Consider the following 18,010-nt stretch of genomic DNA (forward strand, 5'->3'; position numbering starts at 1 on the left):
AGAGACACATGGCCATGCCAGCAGGAGGGCCAGGTGCACATGCGTCACCCAGTCAGAGCTCACCCAGGAGCGTGTGTGCAGGGAGGTGTGGCATGCACACATACACGCACACAGAGCTATTCACGCACCCCAACAGTGTCACTTGGGAAGATGTTAAGGCAGTTGACCCCACAGATACAATCACATATTGTGGAGTTATGGTACCTAAATGTTCACAATCACCAAGACCTCAAGGCCCAGGGAGTTCCCCACATGTTTAGAAATACAATACTCATCATCACTCAGAAACATAGAAACACACGGTGACTTATGAAAACCAATAGAATGGGACCAAGGCCACCAGCTTCTCCCGCAGGATACCCCTTTTGTCAGGCTGGAGGCAGTGGGAACTGACTGAAGTTCCAGCTTGTCCCTACTCTTCTGTCACTAAATATACACCTTCCCCTCCCGATCATGGTCAGATCCCTGTTCCAAAGCCCTTATTCGTATACCTTCTCGTAGTGCTGCTTCTTTGATTGTGGCTGACTGAATACAGGCTCCCCAAATAACTAAATCCTAATCTCTGGAATTCACGAATATTACCTTACATGCCAAAGGGACTTTGCAGATGTGATGAAGTTAAGGATCTTGAGATGGGGAAATGATCTTGGATTACCTGGCTTGGTCCAATGTAATCATAGGAGTCCTCATAAGGGGGGAGGCAGGATATCAGAGTAGGAGATGTGAAGATGGAAGCGAGAGTTTGGAGTGATACAAGGAGGGGGTCACAAGCCAAGGAATGTGGCACCTTCTAGAGCTGGAAAAATCAAGGGAACCTCCCCTGCTTACACCTTGACTTTGGCCCAATGAAACAGATTTTGGACTTCTGATCTCCAGTACTCTAAGAGAATAAATTTTGTGGTTTTAAGCCACTGAGTTTGTGGTGATTTGTTACAGTGGTGACAGGAAACTAATACAAACCCCAACTGATACACAGAAACACACCCCAGAGTCAAAACACAGGCATTGTCTCCGGGGGTGGGGGGGGCAGCTGTGGAGCCACTGAGTAGAATGTGACACACCACGTGAGGCAGCCTCACAGAAACAAACGCATGATGACGCCTGGTCTCAATTGAACGCTCACGAACGATACACACACAGACCCCCAGATACGATCAGAACTGTAGTCGGCTGTGCGTTACCACAGGGACCCACAAACTGCAGAATCCCTCAGAAACACACCCAGGGTCACTATGGAATCCAACAGGATTCTCTGGGAAGATGTCACACACCACATCCTCCCCAGAAACAATGACACAGTGACACAATGATGGCAACTTTCACAAACACACCAGAAGTCCCAGAGTCACACACACGATTATAAGTCCAAGACTCACAAAGTCACTTACAGTCAGCTGAATACAGCATACAGGTGTGTGTACACACAAACACACTTCCTCCAGACCTCATGAAAGAGGCCCAGCCAAGCAAGGAATATGGTACAAAAATAGTTTATTACAAAAGAAATTCAACCAAAATGCCTAATAATTTACATTGCTATTAGTGCCCACCTATGGCCCATCTCTCCCTTCCTCACCCATCTGGGTAGAGGGTAGAAGGGAGTGGTTGTTCCCTGGTTCCACAAGCTCTGGGAGAAGAGAAGGAAACGAGCATGTGCATGGAACTCCAGACAAGGGACTGATGCCTGAGAATGATGGGGTAAGAATTCTGGGCAGGGGACGAGAGGGGATATCTGTGTTCAGAAGATGGGGTTATGGGAAGGTGCGCGTGCTTCTGTGCAAATCCTGGTCCCGAAGATGGGGGGGGGGCAGAGTGAGATCTTCACAGTTTTCCAAAGAGTTGACTCCCCCAGGGCAGGGAGGCCCCTCCTCATGAGTCCGAGATCTGCCCCCCCGTCCCTCTCAGCTGCCTCCTGGAGCTGGGGAGGGGGGCACTGGCCGGCCAGGGCCTCGGAGGACCCCGGCAAAGGGCAGGAAGGCAGGTGGAGATGAAGGAGGCAGGAAGAAATTGGGGGGAGCCATGGGGAATCCAGGGGGCTCCTTGGGGGGAGACTGGGAGGGCGAGGAGGATGGCGATGCAGAAAGAAGACCTGTGGAGGGAAGGGAGAGGAGGCAGGGCAGTGAGAGGCTAGACCCTGAGAGGGGTGGGGGCCGGCTCCCGGTTCCGAGGGAAGAGGGGGCCAGCCGGCAGGAGGGCTGGAGGTGGGGAGCTGGCTTCTCACCATTGGAGCTGAGGCGGCTGCTGCTCTCAGGGGAGGTGGTGGCGCTCCTGTCGGGGGACGGCTCCGGCTGTGACGTGGAGGTAGGCCGGGTGGCCTTCCCCCTCAGGATGTCGATGACCTGGAGGAAGATGGGCGGTCACCCCCAGGCCACACCTGCCCTCCTAGCCCTCCCTCTCTCTCTGTCCTTGCTCACGGGACCTGTCAGGTGGGAACTGAACATCAACTCTCTTTCTCAGTATGTCAAGGTGGACAAGTCACTTCCTTTCTGTGTGCCTCTGTCTCTCCTCATCCCTACCACTCACACCCGCTCCCTTGCACGCACTGGCACGGACTCACTCACACACCCTCGCACGCTCACTGCCACCTGCCCGCAGACACGTGTGGAAGGCGCTCGACCCGCAGCCTCCTACGCGCACGCGCACACGCACGCGCACGCCCCTCCCCAGCCCCGCGCTCCCCGCCCACGCGCGCACTCACCCGCCGGCTGCGCGCCACCATGAGTGGCGTGTCATTGTGGCAGTTCTTGAGGCCGCTGTCAGCGCCGCTGCGGACCAGCGTGCGCACGAGCGGGAGGAGGCCGCGGCCCGACGCCGAGTGCAGGGCCGAGCTGCCCGAGTACATCTGAGCGTTCACGTTGGCGCCGTGCTGCGGGGCGGGGACGGGCGGGTCAACAGCGGTGCCCACCGGGCCGCGCCCGGGCCTAGTCGGGGGCCCGGGAAGGGCGGGGTCGGAGGATAGAGGGTGGGGGCCCGCGACGGCGGCCAGAACCTCGGGCGGGACCAGATCGGGGTGCAGTCCTAGAAGGCTGGAAGCTAGAACCGAGGGCAGGTCACAGCGGGATTGGGCTGGCGGCGCTGAGTCAACCAGAGCCAGACACGGCGGCCCAGGCCGAAGTAGGGGCGGAGTCAGAGACGGGAAAGGGTCCAGCATCTGACCCAGATCGTAGATGGAGTCGGGACTGAAGGACAGCGCGGGGACAGGGCGACAGCCGGAAGGCGGGGTCATCAAGACCATCGCAGGGAGGGACCTAGGCCATTGAGGGGGCAGAGGGATGGGTGACGGCCCGGGACAAGTTTGCAGCCAGGGGAGCGGAGTGAGAGGGTTGAAGAACAAGACCTAGAAGGAAGGTCAGGGTTGCAAGTGGAGGAAGAGCCGGAGCCAGAACTGGAAGGCAAGGCCGGCGCCAGGGGCGGGGACGGTAGCAGAGTTCGGGACAGAGGAGGGGGTGGGCGAGGGGCCGAGGCGGGGCCCGTACCCACCTGCAGCAGCAGCTGCACCATGCTAAGGCTGTTGTTTTCCACGGCATGGATAAGCGGAGAGCGGCCGCTCTTAATGTCCTGCGGCAGGGAAGGAAGGTCTTTGAGTCTTGCCAAGCTCAGGCCAAGTGCCGGCGGTCCGCATCCCATCCGCTCGGTCCGACCCCACCCGACCCGGGCGCTCTTCCACGCCAGCTCCACCCTCTGGCCACGCCTCCTTCTTGGTCCAGGCCCCGCCCCTTCCCGACTCCAGGCGCCTGCTCACCACCGCGTCGATGTCCGCCCCACGCTCCAGCAAGAGAAGCACGGCTTCGTGGCACTCGGTGTTCACGGCCACGTGGAGGGCGGTGAGCCCTGAGAGAGGGGAAGGCTCGGTCAAACATAGGCCTCTGCAGCCCCCTATGGACTCCAGATCCGGCAGGACAGTCCCACCCTGCCCCGTGGTAGGTACGCACCATCGTAATTGCGGGCCTCCAGGTCCACCGTGCCCGGGGCCGCACTGTCCAGCAGGGCACGCAGGCAGCTCGGGCTGCGGTGCTCACACGCCAGGTGGGCCGCCGTCTGGCCATGGCGGTCCAGTGCCATAGGGCTGGCGCCAGCCATCACCAAGAGCCGGACCACAGACGGCAATGTGGTGATCACAGCCAGGTGGAGTGGTGTCTGGGGAACAGCGACTGTGAGGCATCGGTGTCCTGCCCTGCATCCCAGTCTTGCCTTCCTCAGCTATTCTGAATCCTGACTCCCAGTATAGTCTTACCCAGGAATGGAAACTTGGGGCTTCTCCCTTAGACTCAAGAGTCAGACCCCCTGCTCTTCCTCCTTTCCGCTTTCCCCAGGGCCTGGATTCTTGGGCCCCAGTCTCCTCCTCCCTCACCTAAGAGTCTAGGTCCTTAGGCCCCCTCCCTCGCAGGAGCAAAGAGTCCAAGGCCCCAGGGCTCTTCCCCAGGAACCAGGAGTCTGGATCACCTCCCTGCTTAGCCCCAAGAATCTAAGCCCCCATCACCTCCTTTCTCAGACCCAGGATTCTGGACCCCCAGTCGTATCCTCCCTCAGACTGAGGAGTCTAGGCTCCTGGCCTCACCTGTCGTAGGTTGTTGTAGATATCTAGCTCCCGACCCCCATGATGGAAGAGGTTGACAAGCCGATGTACTGCTGGCAGGTTACCCTGCACCACAGCAATATGGAGAGGCCTGGGGGCAGGGCAGGGGGAGAAATCACAGACGTTACAGGCTGGTCACCTCTCACCTCCATGCTGTTGGCAGTGAAAACTCCAATACGAGTATGTGTTGGATACTTTGGAAATATCTCCAGAATCCAACCACTTCTACCCACTCCCACTCCCTCCACCCCGGATGAGCCACCACTGGTTCCCCCACACAGCAGCCAGAGGGACCCTTTTAAAACCTAAGTCAGATCATGCTCCCACTCCCCAAGTCCTTACCATGGTCCAAAAGCGATCTTGCCTCCCCTCTTACCCTTTGACTGATCTCCTTCCACTTTCCATACTGGCCTTCTTCCTACATTCCTCAGACTTACCAAGCACACACACCTCCCAGGGCCTCTGCATTGGCTGTTCCCTCTGCCTGGAACAGTCTTACTCAGATATCTGCAGGGCTCGTTCCCCTCGTTCGGGCAGAGGCTAAAACGGTATGGCAGCTACTCACTCTCCCTCCCTCTGCTTAATTTTCCTCCACATCATCACCTGACACATGGTATAGTTTACTTGTTTCCTGCCTGAATCTCCCCACCAGAATGTCAACTCCATCAGGCAGGGCATTTTGCCTGCTTTGTTCACTGCCCACTGCTGAGCAGGTGCTCCATGAACATGCATTGAATAGATGAATCCATCTCAGTGGTCACCCTGGCCATGCTTGAAGCTGGTGGCCATGTTCCCACCCCTCTCTGGCCACAGTTTTCTCATCTGTGAAATGAGTGGGGATGAACTAGATGCTACAAAGTCTCTACTAGTATATCAAGTTCAGCCTCCAACCCAAGAGATTTGGCTGATTATCTATGTGGGACAAAATCTTTGACTAAAAGGGAGGTGGGACAAACTGGGAAGGGGTCATTGTTCTGGACGCTGGACTATGCAGCCCAGAACCCCCTTCTAGACTGAAGGACTCATTGCCCCAGCTTCTGGGAAGATTGTCAGCTTTCAGACAACCTCAGCTGAACACATTCACTTGCCCAAGGTCATGCCCCATGCGGATGGGGACAGCCACAATCTAATGGCATCCAGTGACTGGTCAATGCCAGCATAGACGGCCTGGCCCCAACTCCGAATGCCACTCCAACCTCAACATTCCACATGGGACGCCTGAGGCCCTGTTGAGAAGACACAGCAGCTCAACTTCTCCCTCTGCTCAGACCTGTTTCCTTCATCCCACAGGTGTTGATCCATCTCCCCAATAAACTCCCTGCTGGCTTCCCAGGGATCCCAACCTAGAACAGCCATTTAGAGCTGAGGGATGTGCACAAGCATGCGTTTGCATGAGCTGGGGTGCAGAGTTGAGGTGTTTGTACGTTGTACGTGGTTGCATGCACGTACACAGGCTGCATGACCTTTATTTAAAGTCCATTTATTAGAGCAACTACTTTCTCACTGACCAGGGCCTTGCGAAGGCAGGTAATCAGTGCCTCTCCCAATTGTTGGAATGTGCATCCAGAATCCAGTTTAAACCAGCTTCCCAGGGGACTCTGATGGAAGTGCAGAAATCCTGGGACCTTTGGCGGCTGAGCGGGCCAGGGTTGCAAATTGGTCTGCAGTTCTTTCTAGCTGTGTGCAAGGGCAAGTCACGTGGCCTCGCAGAGCCTCAGTTTTCTCCTCTGTAATGTATAGCCCATAATAACGCCCACAAGCCAGGATGAGATTATGCAGGTGAATCGCTGAAACTGGATCCTAATCGTGAAAGCCAAATTTAAAAAGAAAATGTTGGAGGAAGGGCCAGAACTGGGCCAGGGCTCCCTAGGAAGGTACCCTTCCCCCCCACCCCCCGCGTCTCCCAGGACGCTCGGCCTGGGTCCCTCTGAGGGCGGGCGGGGTTAAGTGAGGGCAGAGGGAGCGAATGATTTCAGAGAAACCGTCCAGGCCTGAGTTCCCATAAACGCGCGGGCCGCAGGGGGTGGGGCGGGGCTGGAGGAAGTGGGGACGGGAGGGGCGGCCCAGCCCTCGGACTTCCAGTAACAGGTCTGCTGGGCGGGGCTCCGCTTCCTGCTCCCGGGGGAGGGAAGCTTGTTCCGCCGGGGATCTACCCCGGCCACCCCCGGCACCCAATTTCCATCCTCCAATGGGGCGGAGGATGGGCGAGCTCTGTCCAAAGAGACCTAGCTCCCCTGGGGTGGAGGTGGGGGGCAGAACCCCGAGTCCTCCAGCCTGGGAGCCCCTCTGGAACTCTGTCCTTCAGGGCTGACTCCAGCTGGCTCCCTGTCCCCCATATCCTGGCATCCACTCCCAAGATCTCCTGGGAGCCAGAAATAACAGTGCCCTAAATCTTCCTTAAGAATAAGGACTTCTCCAGTCCCTCTGAGCTCTAGGTCCCCAAGTTATCCCCTTCCTTTTCCCCTTGGGGACCCAGGAATACGGCTTTCCAATCCTTGCCCTTTTAGGGACACGGGCTTCCAGGCCCCTAGGCACGACTAGTTTCACTGGCTCGTGTGTGACTGTCCAGTTGCACAGGGCTCAGCGCTTAGAAGGGCCCAGCGCTCAGTTTAAAGTTCTGCTGTCGCTATCTTGAAATTTTTGAACAAAGGGTCCTGCAAATTATGTAGCTTGTCCTGCCCCTAAGGTCCCTCCGAGAGCCATGTCCCCAAGCTGCCGCTGACCTTGTTCCTTACCGCCTCTGGGATGAAGGGATACAGTGCCCCTACCTCTGCTCTCCGCGACTGAGAACATGTCCCCTCTCTTGGAGATCTGGATTTCTAGCTCCCCAGTCCCTAACCTCTTTGGGGTCCAGATGTCCTGCGGCTCTTGCTCCCTGTGAGAAGCTAGAAGTCCGGTCCCCCAACCTTTGCTTCTTCGGAGCCAGACTTAGCTTCTCCCGCCGTTCTCCCCACTTCCCCCCACTCCCCTCCCCCGCCAGTGTAAAGTGGGGCCGGTGGCGCAGGCTGGGGCTGGGCCAGCTGCCCGTTCCGGTAAAGTCTCGGCGCCAGCGGAAGGGGTTAAGGTTGGAGGGAGCGCCAGAAGGGGGGGCTGCCAGTGAGTGACGGGCGCTGACGCGGGGGAGGCAGAGCAGCTGGGCTGCGGTCGCGCTCTGCGGGAAGGGATTTCCCCCAGCCGGCAGCTGAGGCAGAAGTGTTTGCGTTGGGGGAGACGGCGGGGAGCGGGGGAGGGCGGCTGGGGGGAGGAGCTGGGGCGGGAGACTGGTGGGGCTGGCGGCCTCTCGCATGCACCCTGCTTTCCCAGGCCACAAACAGCTCACCCCTGGGGGCAGATACAAATTAGATTAGATTTACGGATGACCCCCTAGAAGTACCCAGAAGGGGAGGGAACCAGGTTTTCTTCAGCCCTTTATGTATCTCCGCACTTTCTCTGGCTCGGGCTCACAGCAATGGCTCACAACCACCTGGGGAGCTCTGTTCAAACACTACCCACTCCCATGTATTGAGCGCTTACTGTTTGCCCAGCCCGTTATGTGCACATCATTGCACTGAATCCTAATTGTGATAGGTGCTATTATGGAGCCTGGTTTCCAAACAGGGAAACTGAGGCTCAGGGACATGAAGTCACCCAGTGGGTCAGTGTTGGAGCCCCTGCTCCCTGTCTTCTCTGCAGAAATGGGCCTGTTCATCTCTACCTGTGGACCTGTTGTTTCCAGTCCCCAAATCAATTCCCACATAAGTGTTGTACATAAATCATCTCATTTCTTCCTCAGAGACCCTCACACACTTATGGTTCCTGTTTTTACAGAGGGGAAAAATGAAAAATGAGGCACAGAAGTGAAAGAAAGTGGCCAGCTGAGACTCAAACCCAGGTTGATAAAATAGTAATAATCATGATGGTCAATTGTATTGATTGCTTACTATGTGCTAGGCACAGGGCTAAACCCTTCTGTGTAGGATTCCTCAGCAGCCTCATAAGCCTGTTCTTCAAACTGCAGGTGCTTGGGGTTTGTGAAATCAATTTAGGGGATCATTAAATTAACTTACTGGGCTATGGCCATGAAACCATGAAGTAGGCTAGAATAGAAAATATCAAAGTAGATCCCATGTAGTCAGGGTGAGTATTGTTTTGTTTTGTACAATTTTTATTTCAAGTTTATGTGTATATATGTGTGTGTGCTGGGTTTGAGATAAATAATAGCAATAATATTAATTAACACTTATTGAATACGTAAACTAGGCCCAGTGCTAGTAGTTTTGCATGCATAATTCATATAGAAAACCAGTCAATGAAATGTATTCCTCATTTTTGGATTGTGATAAAAATGCTGAAGACCACTGCTCCAAAAACAGCCCTAGGAGGTAGGCATTCTCAGGTTGCCCATTTTTCAGAGGAGGAAACTGAGGCTCAGAGAGGGGAAGGACCTTGCTCAATGTCACACAGCCAGTGGTGGAGATAGGATTCTAACTTGGGTTCTTGGAGCTGAGTGCCCCTGTGCTGTGTAGGGCTGGTCAGCCCTTCCCCCACTCCATTAATAGGAGACTGTCACTCACGTGTCTCCATCCTCATCTGCACGGGTAGCCATGGCGATGTCGGCTGACAGGGGGTGTTCCATTGAGCACATCATGGGGTACAGGGGTGTAGGCAGATTCAGCAGAGGAAAGGGGGAGCCCATGGTTGGGGTGGGGTATAGGGGCAGTAAAGGTCCTGGACATCAGAAGACAGAGAAAGGACATCGGTAAGGCCAAGCCCACACACCCTCAGCTTGCTCCCCATCTCCAGGCCTTCACTCCTGCAGTGTCATCTGCCTTTCCTCCCAGGTCCCTTTTGCATCTAATACTGGTTCCTCAAGGCCCAAGACAAACCCTCTTCCACATCCCTCCTCTGAATTCAGCAGTTTCCCCTCCCCCTAGCCCTAGTCACTCTCATTGTCACTTATCTTTTCATGTGTCTGACCCCTACCTGCTACCAGACAAAGAATCCCTTAAGTGCAGAAGGATCCCTCCATCATCACCCCGGAGGGGGATCCCAGGGCCTGTTCACTGAGTGGATTTGTGGCTGAGGGAGGGAAGGGAAGGGAAGGTAGTGTGTGGAGTGAGTGTGTAGTGGATTTAGGGAAAAGTTAGGGTCAGAGGGGGCGGCGCCAGAGCCTGTTCAGATCAAACTGTTGGAAGAGACAATGACAACCAGTGATTTTGTATCTACCCATCATACAGATAGGGAAAACTGAGACCTGGGTTCTCACCCATGGAGTGGGAAAAGGAGAGGCAATGGTAGGCCTCCTGATGCACGGCTTGAGGCTCTCCAACTGCTGCACTGATGTGGGGGGAAGGTGCAGAGACTGGGTAAAGATGTGGGGACATTAGAGATGGGCTCTCTGCAGTTTTGGGGGGTCACTCGGGTATGGCGAAGTGGCCACAGCTGTGGTAGGGGATGCCCCTTCTTTGAGATCAGAGATAAAGACCAGATGGAGAGAAAGGTGTGTGGCCTTCTCCAATATCTGCTGATATTTGGGGGCCCCCCATTCCAGAACTCTCAAGTTTTCAGGTCCTTGTATCTCCAATACCAGGCCTTAGGGTTCTGTGGCCTTCTGCCAGCCTCATCCTGGCTTTAAATCCTTGAGTCCCAGAATTTCCCAGTCCTACCCCCCCATTCCTAGAATCCTCAGTTCCCAATCCCTGAAGGGCCACCTGACCTTTTGACTCCAGATAGGACCCTTGCTCATTTGTAGCCACAAGTAACTGGGTGCCCAGAACCCTAGGTCTCTGTTCCCCAGGCTCCTCAGGATCCCCTTGTGTCTGGGCCTTATGAACTCTGATTTGTTTCCTGGGATCCTTGTGATCCCAGATATTGGGGTGCGTAGAACCCCAACTTTATTCTCCTAATTCCCCATGCCTCCTGATATCTTGGTTCCTGAGATTTTGACATCCTGGGATCCCTAATATCTGTTCCCCTGACTCCCTTTGACCCCACATATCTAGATACCAGGAACCCCAGTTACTCTGGCCCAAGTGGGGATTCCTAATAACCCTACAAATCTGACTTCTTAAGAGCTTGTAATTCTGCGTCCCTGGGACACCAGTCTTTGCCCTTGATTCCTTGACACCTTCATATCTGTACCACTGGCCCCTGTCCCCTGGCTCATTATTATTTGTGCCAGTTGGCCCCTGGGCTCTGTCCCCCAGTGTCCCCTAACCCCTAGCTCTCTGGGACCTTCATATCTGTGTCCCAAGGCCCTGCTCCCTGGCTCCATAATGGTTTAATATCTATATTCCTGGGACCTCACATTCTAATCCCTTTTCCTCAAGTTACCCGGAACCACATTTATTTGTGTCCTGAGCTGTCTCCTGGCTCTGATCACCCTATGCTTCGTGTGGCCCCAACCCGGTCCCGACCCGCGGAGGTCACTCACCTGGGTAGTAAAGCGCCTCTGGCCGAGCCAGGCCGTGTGGGGGCCCGGGGACCGCCGGCGTGTCACAGCCACCGCGCAGAGGGTCCGAGGAGACAACGGGGCCCGCAGCGCCGCGAGGGGCAGCGGGCTCTGGGGAGGCAGCGCGCAGCGGGCGCTTGCGGAGCGGCAGCGCGGCGCCGGGGGGTCCGGCGGCCTTGGGCCGGGTGCGCAGGTCCACGGGCCCCTCGTCCATGGCCCCCGCGGGGCATCTGGGCATGGGGCCGCCGGGAACGGCGGCCGAGCGGGCGGCCGGAGCGCGGCTCGGCTCCGCGGCACCGAGGGTGGTTTCGCCGGGCGCCGGGACTTCCCCTGCCGCCGGCTGAACTGAAGGGACTTTTGTCGGCCGGGGCGGTGCCGGCCGCCCGCCTCCCCGCCCCCGACCCCCCCCCCCGGGGCCACCCGTCCGCCCCAGGGGTTTCCTGGACCCGCCGCCGCCCCGCGCCGCGCCCCGCGCTCGGAGCCTGCCCCCTCCCTGCCCACGGCGCCCCGGGCCGCTCGGCCTCGGCCGGGGCGTGGGGGGAGAGAAGGCGGGATCTGGGGTTGGGGGTCCCGCCCCTGCTGCAGCGGGCCGCTCTCAGTCTCTGTGTCTGTGTTTTTGTCTCTCTACTTCTGTAGCTCTGAGTCTCCCTCTGAGTAGGTGTCTCTCTGAGCCCCAGTCCCCGCGTTTGTCTCTCTGAGGGTCTCTCTGTTCTCAGTCTCTATCTCGGCTGTCTCTTTGCGCCTCTCACCACTTCTTTATCTCTGGGTTGCTGTCTGCTGCTCTGCCTCTTCCCCTGGGAGGCAATTCCATGAGGCCCCGGGGTCGCTAGGTCGTGGGTTGGAATCCCGATTCTTCTTCGCTGGGTGACCTTGACCGGGCACTTCCCCTCTCTGAACCTTTCCTCCCTTGTGGGAGTGAAGAGACGCACTCAGGGCAGGCACTGGCATTGAGCAGGCGCCCAGGACGATTCCTCCGCCTCCCCCGTTCCACCTCTGTCTGCTCCGTGTGCCTCCTCAGCCGTAGGTCTGGAGGTGGCTGGGGGTGGGCGTGCACAGAGAAACACCGAATGTCTCTCCCCGCGGGGTCCCTGCACCAGCTGGGCTCGCGCGGGGCACAGAGTGGGTGCTCGGGGAATCCTAGATGCACAGAAAGACACCTGGGGCTGGAGACACCGAGGTCGTGAGAGACAGAGAGCCCACTAGCAAGCAGGCCGGAGTCAGCGCGACCAAGGACCGGGCCCCAGGTGGTGGTGGCGGGGGGCGGGCAGTTTGACTCCCACTTCTCCTCCACTTCCCCCTCCCACCCCGGGCAGAGGTGGGTGGGTGGGGAACAGGCTGGGCGAGTTGGGGGCATGACTCAGACAGGCTAGGGGGCAGGGGGGCAGAGGCGGGCCTCTTCCCAGTCTCCTCCCCCTCTCCCTCTCCCCGCCCCGGGGAGGGGCCCCAGCGGCACGGGGCTTTCCCGGATATCCCTGGGGGCGGGGCCCCGCTGGGGTTGAATCCGGGTCACTGAGTCCCAGGAGGCAAAGGGAGAGGCTTTGGGGACCTGGGGTGGGGGTAGGGGTGGGGGTGCGGGTGGCGGGGAATGGGGACTGCACCCCAGACCTGCCCAGAGGACACGCGGGGTCTCCCTGTTCCTCCCTCTGGTCGCTCTTTGCCCCTCGGTCTCTCCGTCCCGCGTCTGCCCCACCCCCTGCTTGTCTCCCGACCCTGCCTCGGTGTCTCTAGGTGCGTTTCCCTTGGACCCTGAAAGTGGGTGTGGGGCCAGGGGCCCCGGTCCCCGGGAAGGGACTTTGGCCGGACTCGGGCCCCTCCCTGGTGGATCGTTAACCCAGGATGTGAGGAGCAGCTGTGGGCAGAGGCCTCACCCTTCCCTCTTCTCTCCTTTCTCTCTCTGGATCTCCCTCTCAGCGCCCTGTCGTGGTGAAACATCCGGGGCACAGACCTGGGTTCAGATCTCACCTCCACCCCTTGCTCACTGTGGGATCTCAGACGAGCCATCCCCTCTCAATTTGTCCTTCTGGAAAATGGGGCCAATGTCAACCCTACCTGCCAGTGTTGTGGGGGCTACAGCGAGGCAAGAGGTGAAGGAATTAGGTTGGAAAGGCTGGGTACTGCTTCCTCATCCACCCAGCTCTCATCTCTGGGGACCCTCAAACACAGGAGAGGAGTGGGATATGGAGCACTACACCATTGTACAGAAAGGGAAGCTGAGGCTCAGAGGGACGGGGCTTAGGGTGGCGGCCCTAACCCACTCCCTGTCCCCTGGGGCAGGTGTAGCAGCCCTGGAGAGGCCAGCAGATACGCTTGGCCCAGACGGGGCTTCGAAGGTCGAGAGAGAGGCGCTGATGGTTACAAGTCTCTGAGGATGAGGGATGAAAGGGTCTGAGGGAGGAGGAGGAAGACGGGTTTGAGAGAAACAGATGGTTTAAGGGAGGGGGAGAGGATCTGAGTGTGGGGAGTCAGCATAGTCAGAGGAAATCTGATGAGGAGAGGCAGCTCTGAGAGAAGAGAGTTGGCAGAAAAGGAGGAGTCTGGGGGAAAAGGAGATTTGGAGAGTTCTGAAGGTGGAGGCCAGTTCTGAGGGAGGAGGAAGAGGTTTGAGCGAGAAGATCTGAAGGTCTGAAGGTGGAGGGCATGGTCTAAAGGAGGAGGAGCAGTTTGAGCAGGGCCTCCTTGGGGCGGGTGGTGGGGAGAGAGGCAAGAGGAGTGCAGCAGGGACCAAGGGGAGGGAAAGGAAGGGAGGCCGGGAGTCAGCCCCGCCCTGCAGCTGTCTCTAATTTCCCAGAATCTTCTGCTGCTCAGGAAAGTCCCAGCTCCCACAGCAGCCTCCCTCCAGTATCGGGAACGGAGGGTGCGGAACCAGGATGGCCACCCCCTCCTTTCCCCCTTGCTCCTTGTACCTTAGGTGGGGAGGACTAGGGTCTCCCCTCTCTGGGCCTTGAGCTCTGGAGCCCCCCCCCCAGCAGGGGCAGTCCCTGGATGAGTCTCAGAAACTTCCCAGAGAAGTCCCGGAAGTCCTGCTTGATGTCTAACCACTTTCCCTCAAGCAGGCTGCTCTTTGTACCTGTTCAGATCTTCTCCCTCCTGCTGCTTCTTCTCCCCTAACTCCTCTTAGGGGAAGAAGGGCCAAAATTTTACCTGCTCAAGGTCCTGAGAGGAAAATGAAGTCCCAGCTGCAAGGCTGTCGGTCTGGGGCAGTTTTCCTGCTCTTGGGGCCTCAATTTCCCTTTCTAAAAGGGGACGGTAGGTCAGACCCTAAGTTCCCATCTGGCTCAATCCCTGGGCCTTGTCCTGCTTTGCTTTAAACTGAGGCCTGGTTTGGCTGGTTAGTTCAGTGGGTTAGAGTATGGAGCACCAAGGTCAAGGGTTCGGATCTCTGTACTGGACAGCTGTCAAAACAACAATGACAACAACATAAACACAACCATAAACAGGCCTGGGTGCAAGTCCTATCTTCTGCTCATTAGCTGTGTTATTTCCAGCAGTTACCTAACTTCATGGAGCCTCAGCTTGCTCATCTATAAAATGGACCAAATCAAGAAAATTTGTTTCTTTTTGTCCTATAGGGCCTGATGTATAGAAAGTGCTCAATGCAATGTAGCTGTTATTATTATTACAACAACAACAATATTATTATTATCATTTTCATCAAAACCCATGTTTTCGATAGCACATAACTGAGGAAAACAGGACTCAACATGCTGGGCTTAGAGACATAGGTCCGAGCCCTAGCTCTGCCACGTGCTAGCTGCGTAATGTTGGACAGGTGACTATCCTTCATTGTGCCTTCATTGTGACTTTATTTTTTTATAGTTTTTTTTGTGTGTGTGGCTGGCCAGTACTGTTGTGACTTTAATAGTTGGGGATGGGGCTGGCCCGTGGCTCACTCGGGAGAGTGTGGTGCTGAGAACACCGGGTTCGGATCCTATATAGGGATGGCCGGTTAGCTCACTTGGGAGAGCGTGGTGCTGACAGCACCAAGTCAAGGGTTAAGATCCCCTTACCGGTCATCTTTAAAAAAAAAAAAGAAAAAAAAAATAGTTGGGAATGTATCTGGTTGATCTTGCCAGCAGCATTAGAAAACAAAAATCAAATAGTTGGGATGTCAACAGCTCTTGTTTCACAGGACTGCTGAGCAGATTGAGACCAGTGTATGGAATGAATGAATGGATGGATGAATGATGTCCATTTCTATCTCTACACTGTCTCCTTAACCCTTACCCTATCCATCAGGCCAGGGCTTCCTTCTCACCCTTTCCTATCCACAGATGGAACAAGATGGGCCGATTCACTCCGGGCTGAGCTCCCACTAAGAGTTGGCCCACTTAATACTCTCAATGCCTTGTGAGGAAAATTCAACTAAAATGTCCATTTTACAGAGGAGGAAACATGCACAGAGAGGTGAAGTCATTGCCCCCGGTCACACAGCGAGGAACTGGGGGAAGTCAAGATTTAAGCCAGTCTTTGTGACCTCAGCATCCCACTGGCCTAGGATAGTGGTCATTAGTCCCAGAGACCATGGGCCTGCACTTCTAGCTCTATTTCTAGAACCCCACTCCTTGGGTGGGAATGGTTTAGATGGGGAAACTGAGGTTTGGAAAGGGAAAGTCATGGGCCCAGTGGCACCTGCGAAATTAGGAAGGTCCACACTCTGCAAAGCTCCTCTGCTTCCTCTAGGTACAGGGAGGGTTCAGCAGGTGGAGAGGAGGTCATGTTGCAGCAGGAGGGAATAGTTATGCATAAGGGACCCTTGTGGAGGAACAATCACTAGGGCCTCCAGGGAGGCTGAGGAAGAGCAAGTGAATTCTGCAGACAGAGGAAAACAGACTCTGAGCATGGATGGGGAGGGACTTGCCCAAGGTCACGCAGCCTCCTCTCCTGGTTCTGGGCGGGTAGTCCACCCTGAATCTGCACACAGCTCTGCTCCCTCCCCCACCCCCAGGGGTGAATGCAGGCCAGCTTCCTGGAGCATGGCCCGAGCCTTCTGGTTCCTCCCCACCCTGGGGCCTTGGCAACTGCTGGAACCCCTGGCACCGAGGAGGATCAGCCCATCTGGGGCCTGGGCCAAGACTTAATCTTCCCCTTTCTCCCTCTTGCTGGGTCTGCACGCACCACGCTGAGTCAGAGGATTGCGACATTCTTTCTTGGCAGGCCGGGGAGACTGGACACCCTTGTTCCCCCTCCCCCACAACCAACTGTCTTGATCAGACAGGGCTGATGTGGTGGGGGGTATGTGGAATCAGCATCTGCGCTGAGTGGTGGTGGGGAAGTCTGGGAAGGCCGGTCACAGTGAAGTGGTGGTGGACAGTTGGGCAGTGTGATGCGGGGCCTCAGTGTCCTCCTTTGTAAATGGGACAGTGTCTAATTGTTTGGGTCTGGATCCCAGCTCTGCCACTTACAGGCTGTGTGACCCTGGGCAAGCAATTTATCCTCTCCGAGGCCCAGTTTCCTCACCTATAAAATGGGGGCAAAAACAGTGCACGCCTTGTGGGGTTGTTGTGAGGGTCAAATGAATTAACACATGTCAGCGTAGGCCTGGCACAGAGTAAGTTCTTGGTAAATGGAAAATATGGTTTTTAAATGATTGTGATTAATATGGAGTATGAGAGTGTCAGCCACAGAGACACAGCACAGATCCCCTTTCAAGAAAGGACCTGTGGGCCGAGCCCGTGGCGCACTTGGTAGAGTGCTGCGCTGGCAGTGCGGCGACGCTCCCGCCGCGGGTTCGGATCCTATATAGGACTGACCGGTGCACTCACTGGCTGAGTGCCGGTCACGAAAAAAAACGACAAAAAAAAAAAAAAAAAAAAAAAAAGAAAGGACCTGTGGCTCAGCTGCCAGGCGTGCAGACAGCTGACAGCCTCCAGCAGTTGGCTCCTTCAAGGTCTGCCTCTGCTTGCCAGTTGGGGACTTGGTCTGCTGGGCAGCCTCTGGCCAATGACTGAGCCAGCTGGGAGTTGAGGGTCTTGCCGTTTCTGCCTAATGTGGGATTCCTCTAATGCAGGAGGCGCCCTGCTGGCTGGCATCGCAGCCTGATGGTTCTCCTTACCGACTCCTTCCCCCTTTCCTTCCTGAGGTGTTGCTCCTCATACACCTTTTGCACTCCTAACTCCATACTCTATAAACATCTGCTTTCTGGAGGACCCAGCCTGCGACAATGGGCTTTGAGTCATAATCTGAGTGTGAGTATCAGCTCTGCCATGTACTCATCTGATCTCTCTGGGCCTCAGTTTCCACCTCCAAGTCATAGAATAATGATGATGAGGATAATAGCACGATGGCTGAGAAGCTCCAGTGAGTCAGCCATAAAGCCTTTTGGCACAGTTGCCTGACACAGAGGGAAGGCTCCATATATCATCCTCATCCTCATTTGTAAGGAGTGAGGGCTCTGGAGTCAGACGAATCTGTCTCTGTCTTTCACTCTGCCAGTTTCCGGCTGTGTGGCCTCTGGCAAGTGCCTTGCCCTCTGATTTTCGTCTGTAAGGTGGGGATGAACTTCTCCTTCCCAGGGTAGGGCACTGGCGAGGTCAGGTGTGGAAAGCCCCTGTGGAACCTGGCATGCTGGGGACATTTGATAACCAGGTGGTGTCATGGGAGCTGGGTCACGGTGACAGGTGAGCATGGATCTGCAGGGCAGGTATGTCTGGCCCCCGTGAGGCCCTGGTCTTGGACTGACAAAGGGAAGTCCCAGGTCTGGGGGACCATGGTGTCCTGCAGAAGTTCCCTAATTCTAGGATTCGCCATGAAGGTGGGGAGGGGAAGCCCCTGCCCTGCTCTTTTAGTCAGCCAGGGAGATGATGCAAAAAAGAAGCCCTGTCATGGGGAAGGGATGCCTTGCTCATTGGACTAGAGCTCCCCGAGGGTGGGAATGAAGGCCTCTGCCGTCAGACTTGGAGGCCCTCAATGTGGGAACATGTTCCCAGCAGCGTAGGAGTTCCTTGCGGGTTTGAATTGCACTCTTCCTCCTTCATTGGATCAGGATCCCTGAGAATGAGCGTGTG

General features: G+C 56.3%; 1 protein-coding gene across 1 annotated transcript; it reads right to left on the minus strand.

Annotated features, from left to right (window-relative positions):
• Window positions 1–1,474: 1,474 nt before the first annotated feature.
• Window positions 1,475–11,383, minus strand: BCL3 (BCL3 transcription coactivator). Its single transcript, XM_063111096.1, has 9 exons — window positions 10,989–11,383; window positions 9,130–9,283; window positions 4,559–4,667; window positions 3,933–4,137; window positions 3,743–3,831; window positions 3,481–3,558; window positions 2,699–2,866; window positions 2,222–2,339; window positions 1,475–2,089 (listed from the first exon to the last, which is right to left on the minus strand). Exons 1-9 carry the CDS (start codon window positions 11,242–11,244, stop codon window positions 1,902–1,904), a joined length of 1,365 nt encoding a protein of 454 aa, XP_062967166.1. The 5' UTR covers window positions 11,245–11,383; the 3' UTR covers window positions 1,475–1,901.
• Between the last annotated feature and the right edge of the window lie 6,627 nt (window positions 11,384–18,010).

This window comes from Cynocephalus volans, chromosome 10 (assembly GCF_027409185.1).
Source record: "Cynocephalus volans isolate mCynVol1 chromosome 10, mCynVol1.pri, whole genome shotgun sequence".
NCBI lineage: Eukaryota > Metazoa > Chordata > Mammalia > Dermoptera > Cynocephalidae > Cynocephalus > Cynocephalus volans.

Bases quoted from the DNA above. Each gene is read 5' to 3' on its own strand.
- BCL3 (XM_063111096.1), bottom strand. From the start codon at position 11,244: ATGCCCAGATGCCCCGCGGGGGCCATGGACGAGGGGCCCGTGGACCTG. The intron at 4,668-9,129 runs GTGAGTGACAGT...CCCTGCCCCCAG, and splicing joins GCAGATGAGGATGGAGACAC to GCCTCTCCATATTGCTGTGG. The intron at 2,867-3,480 runs GTGGGTACGGGC...CCCGCCCCGCAG, and splicing joins TGGTGCAGCTGCTGCTGCAG to CACGGCGCCAACGTGAACGC.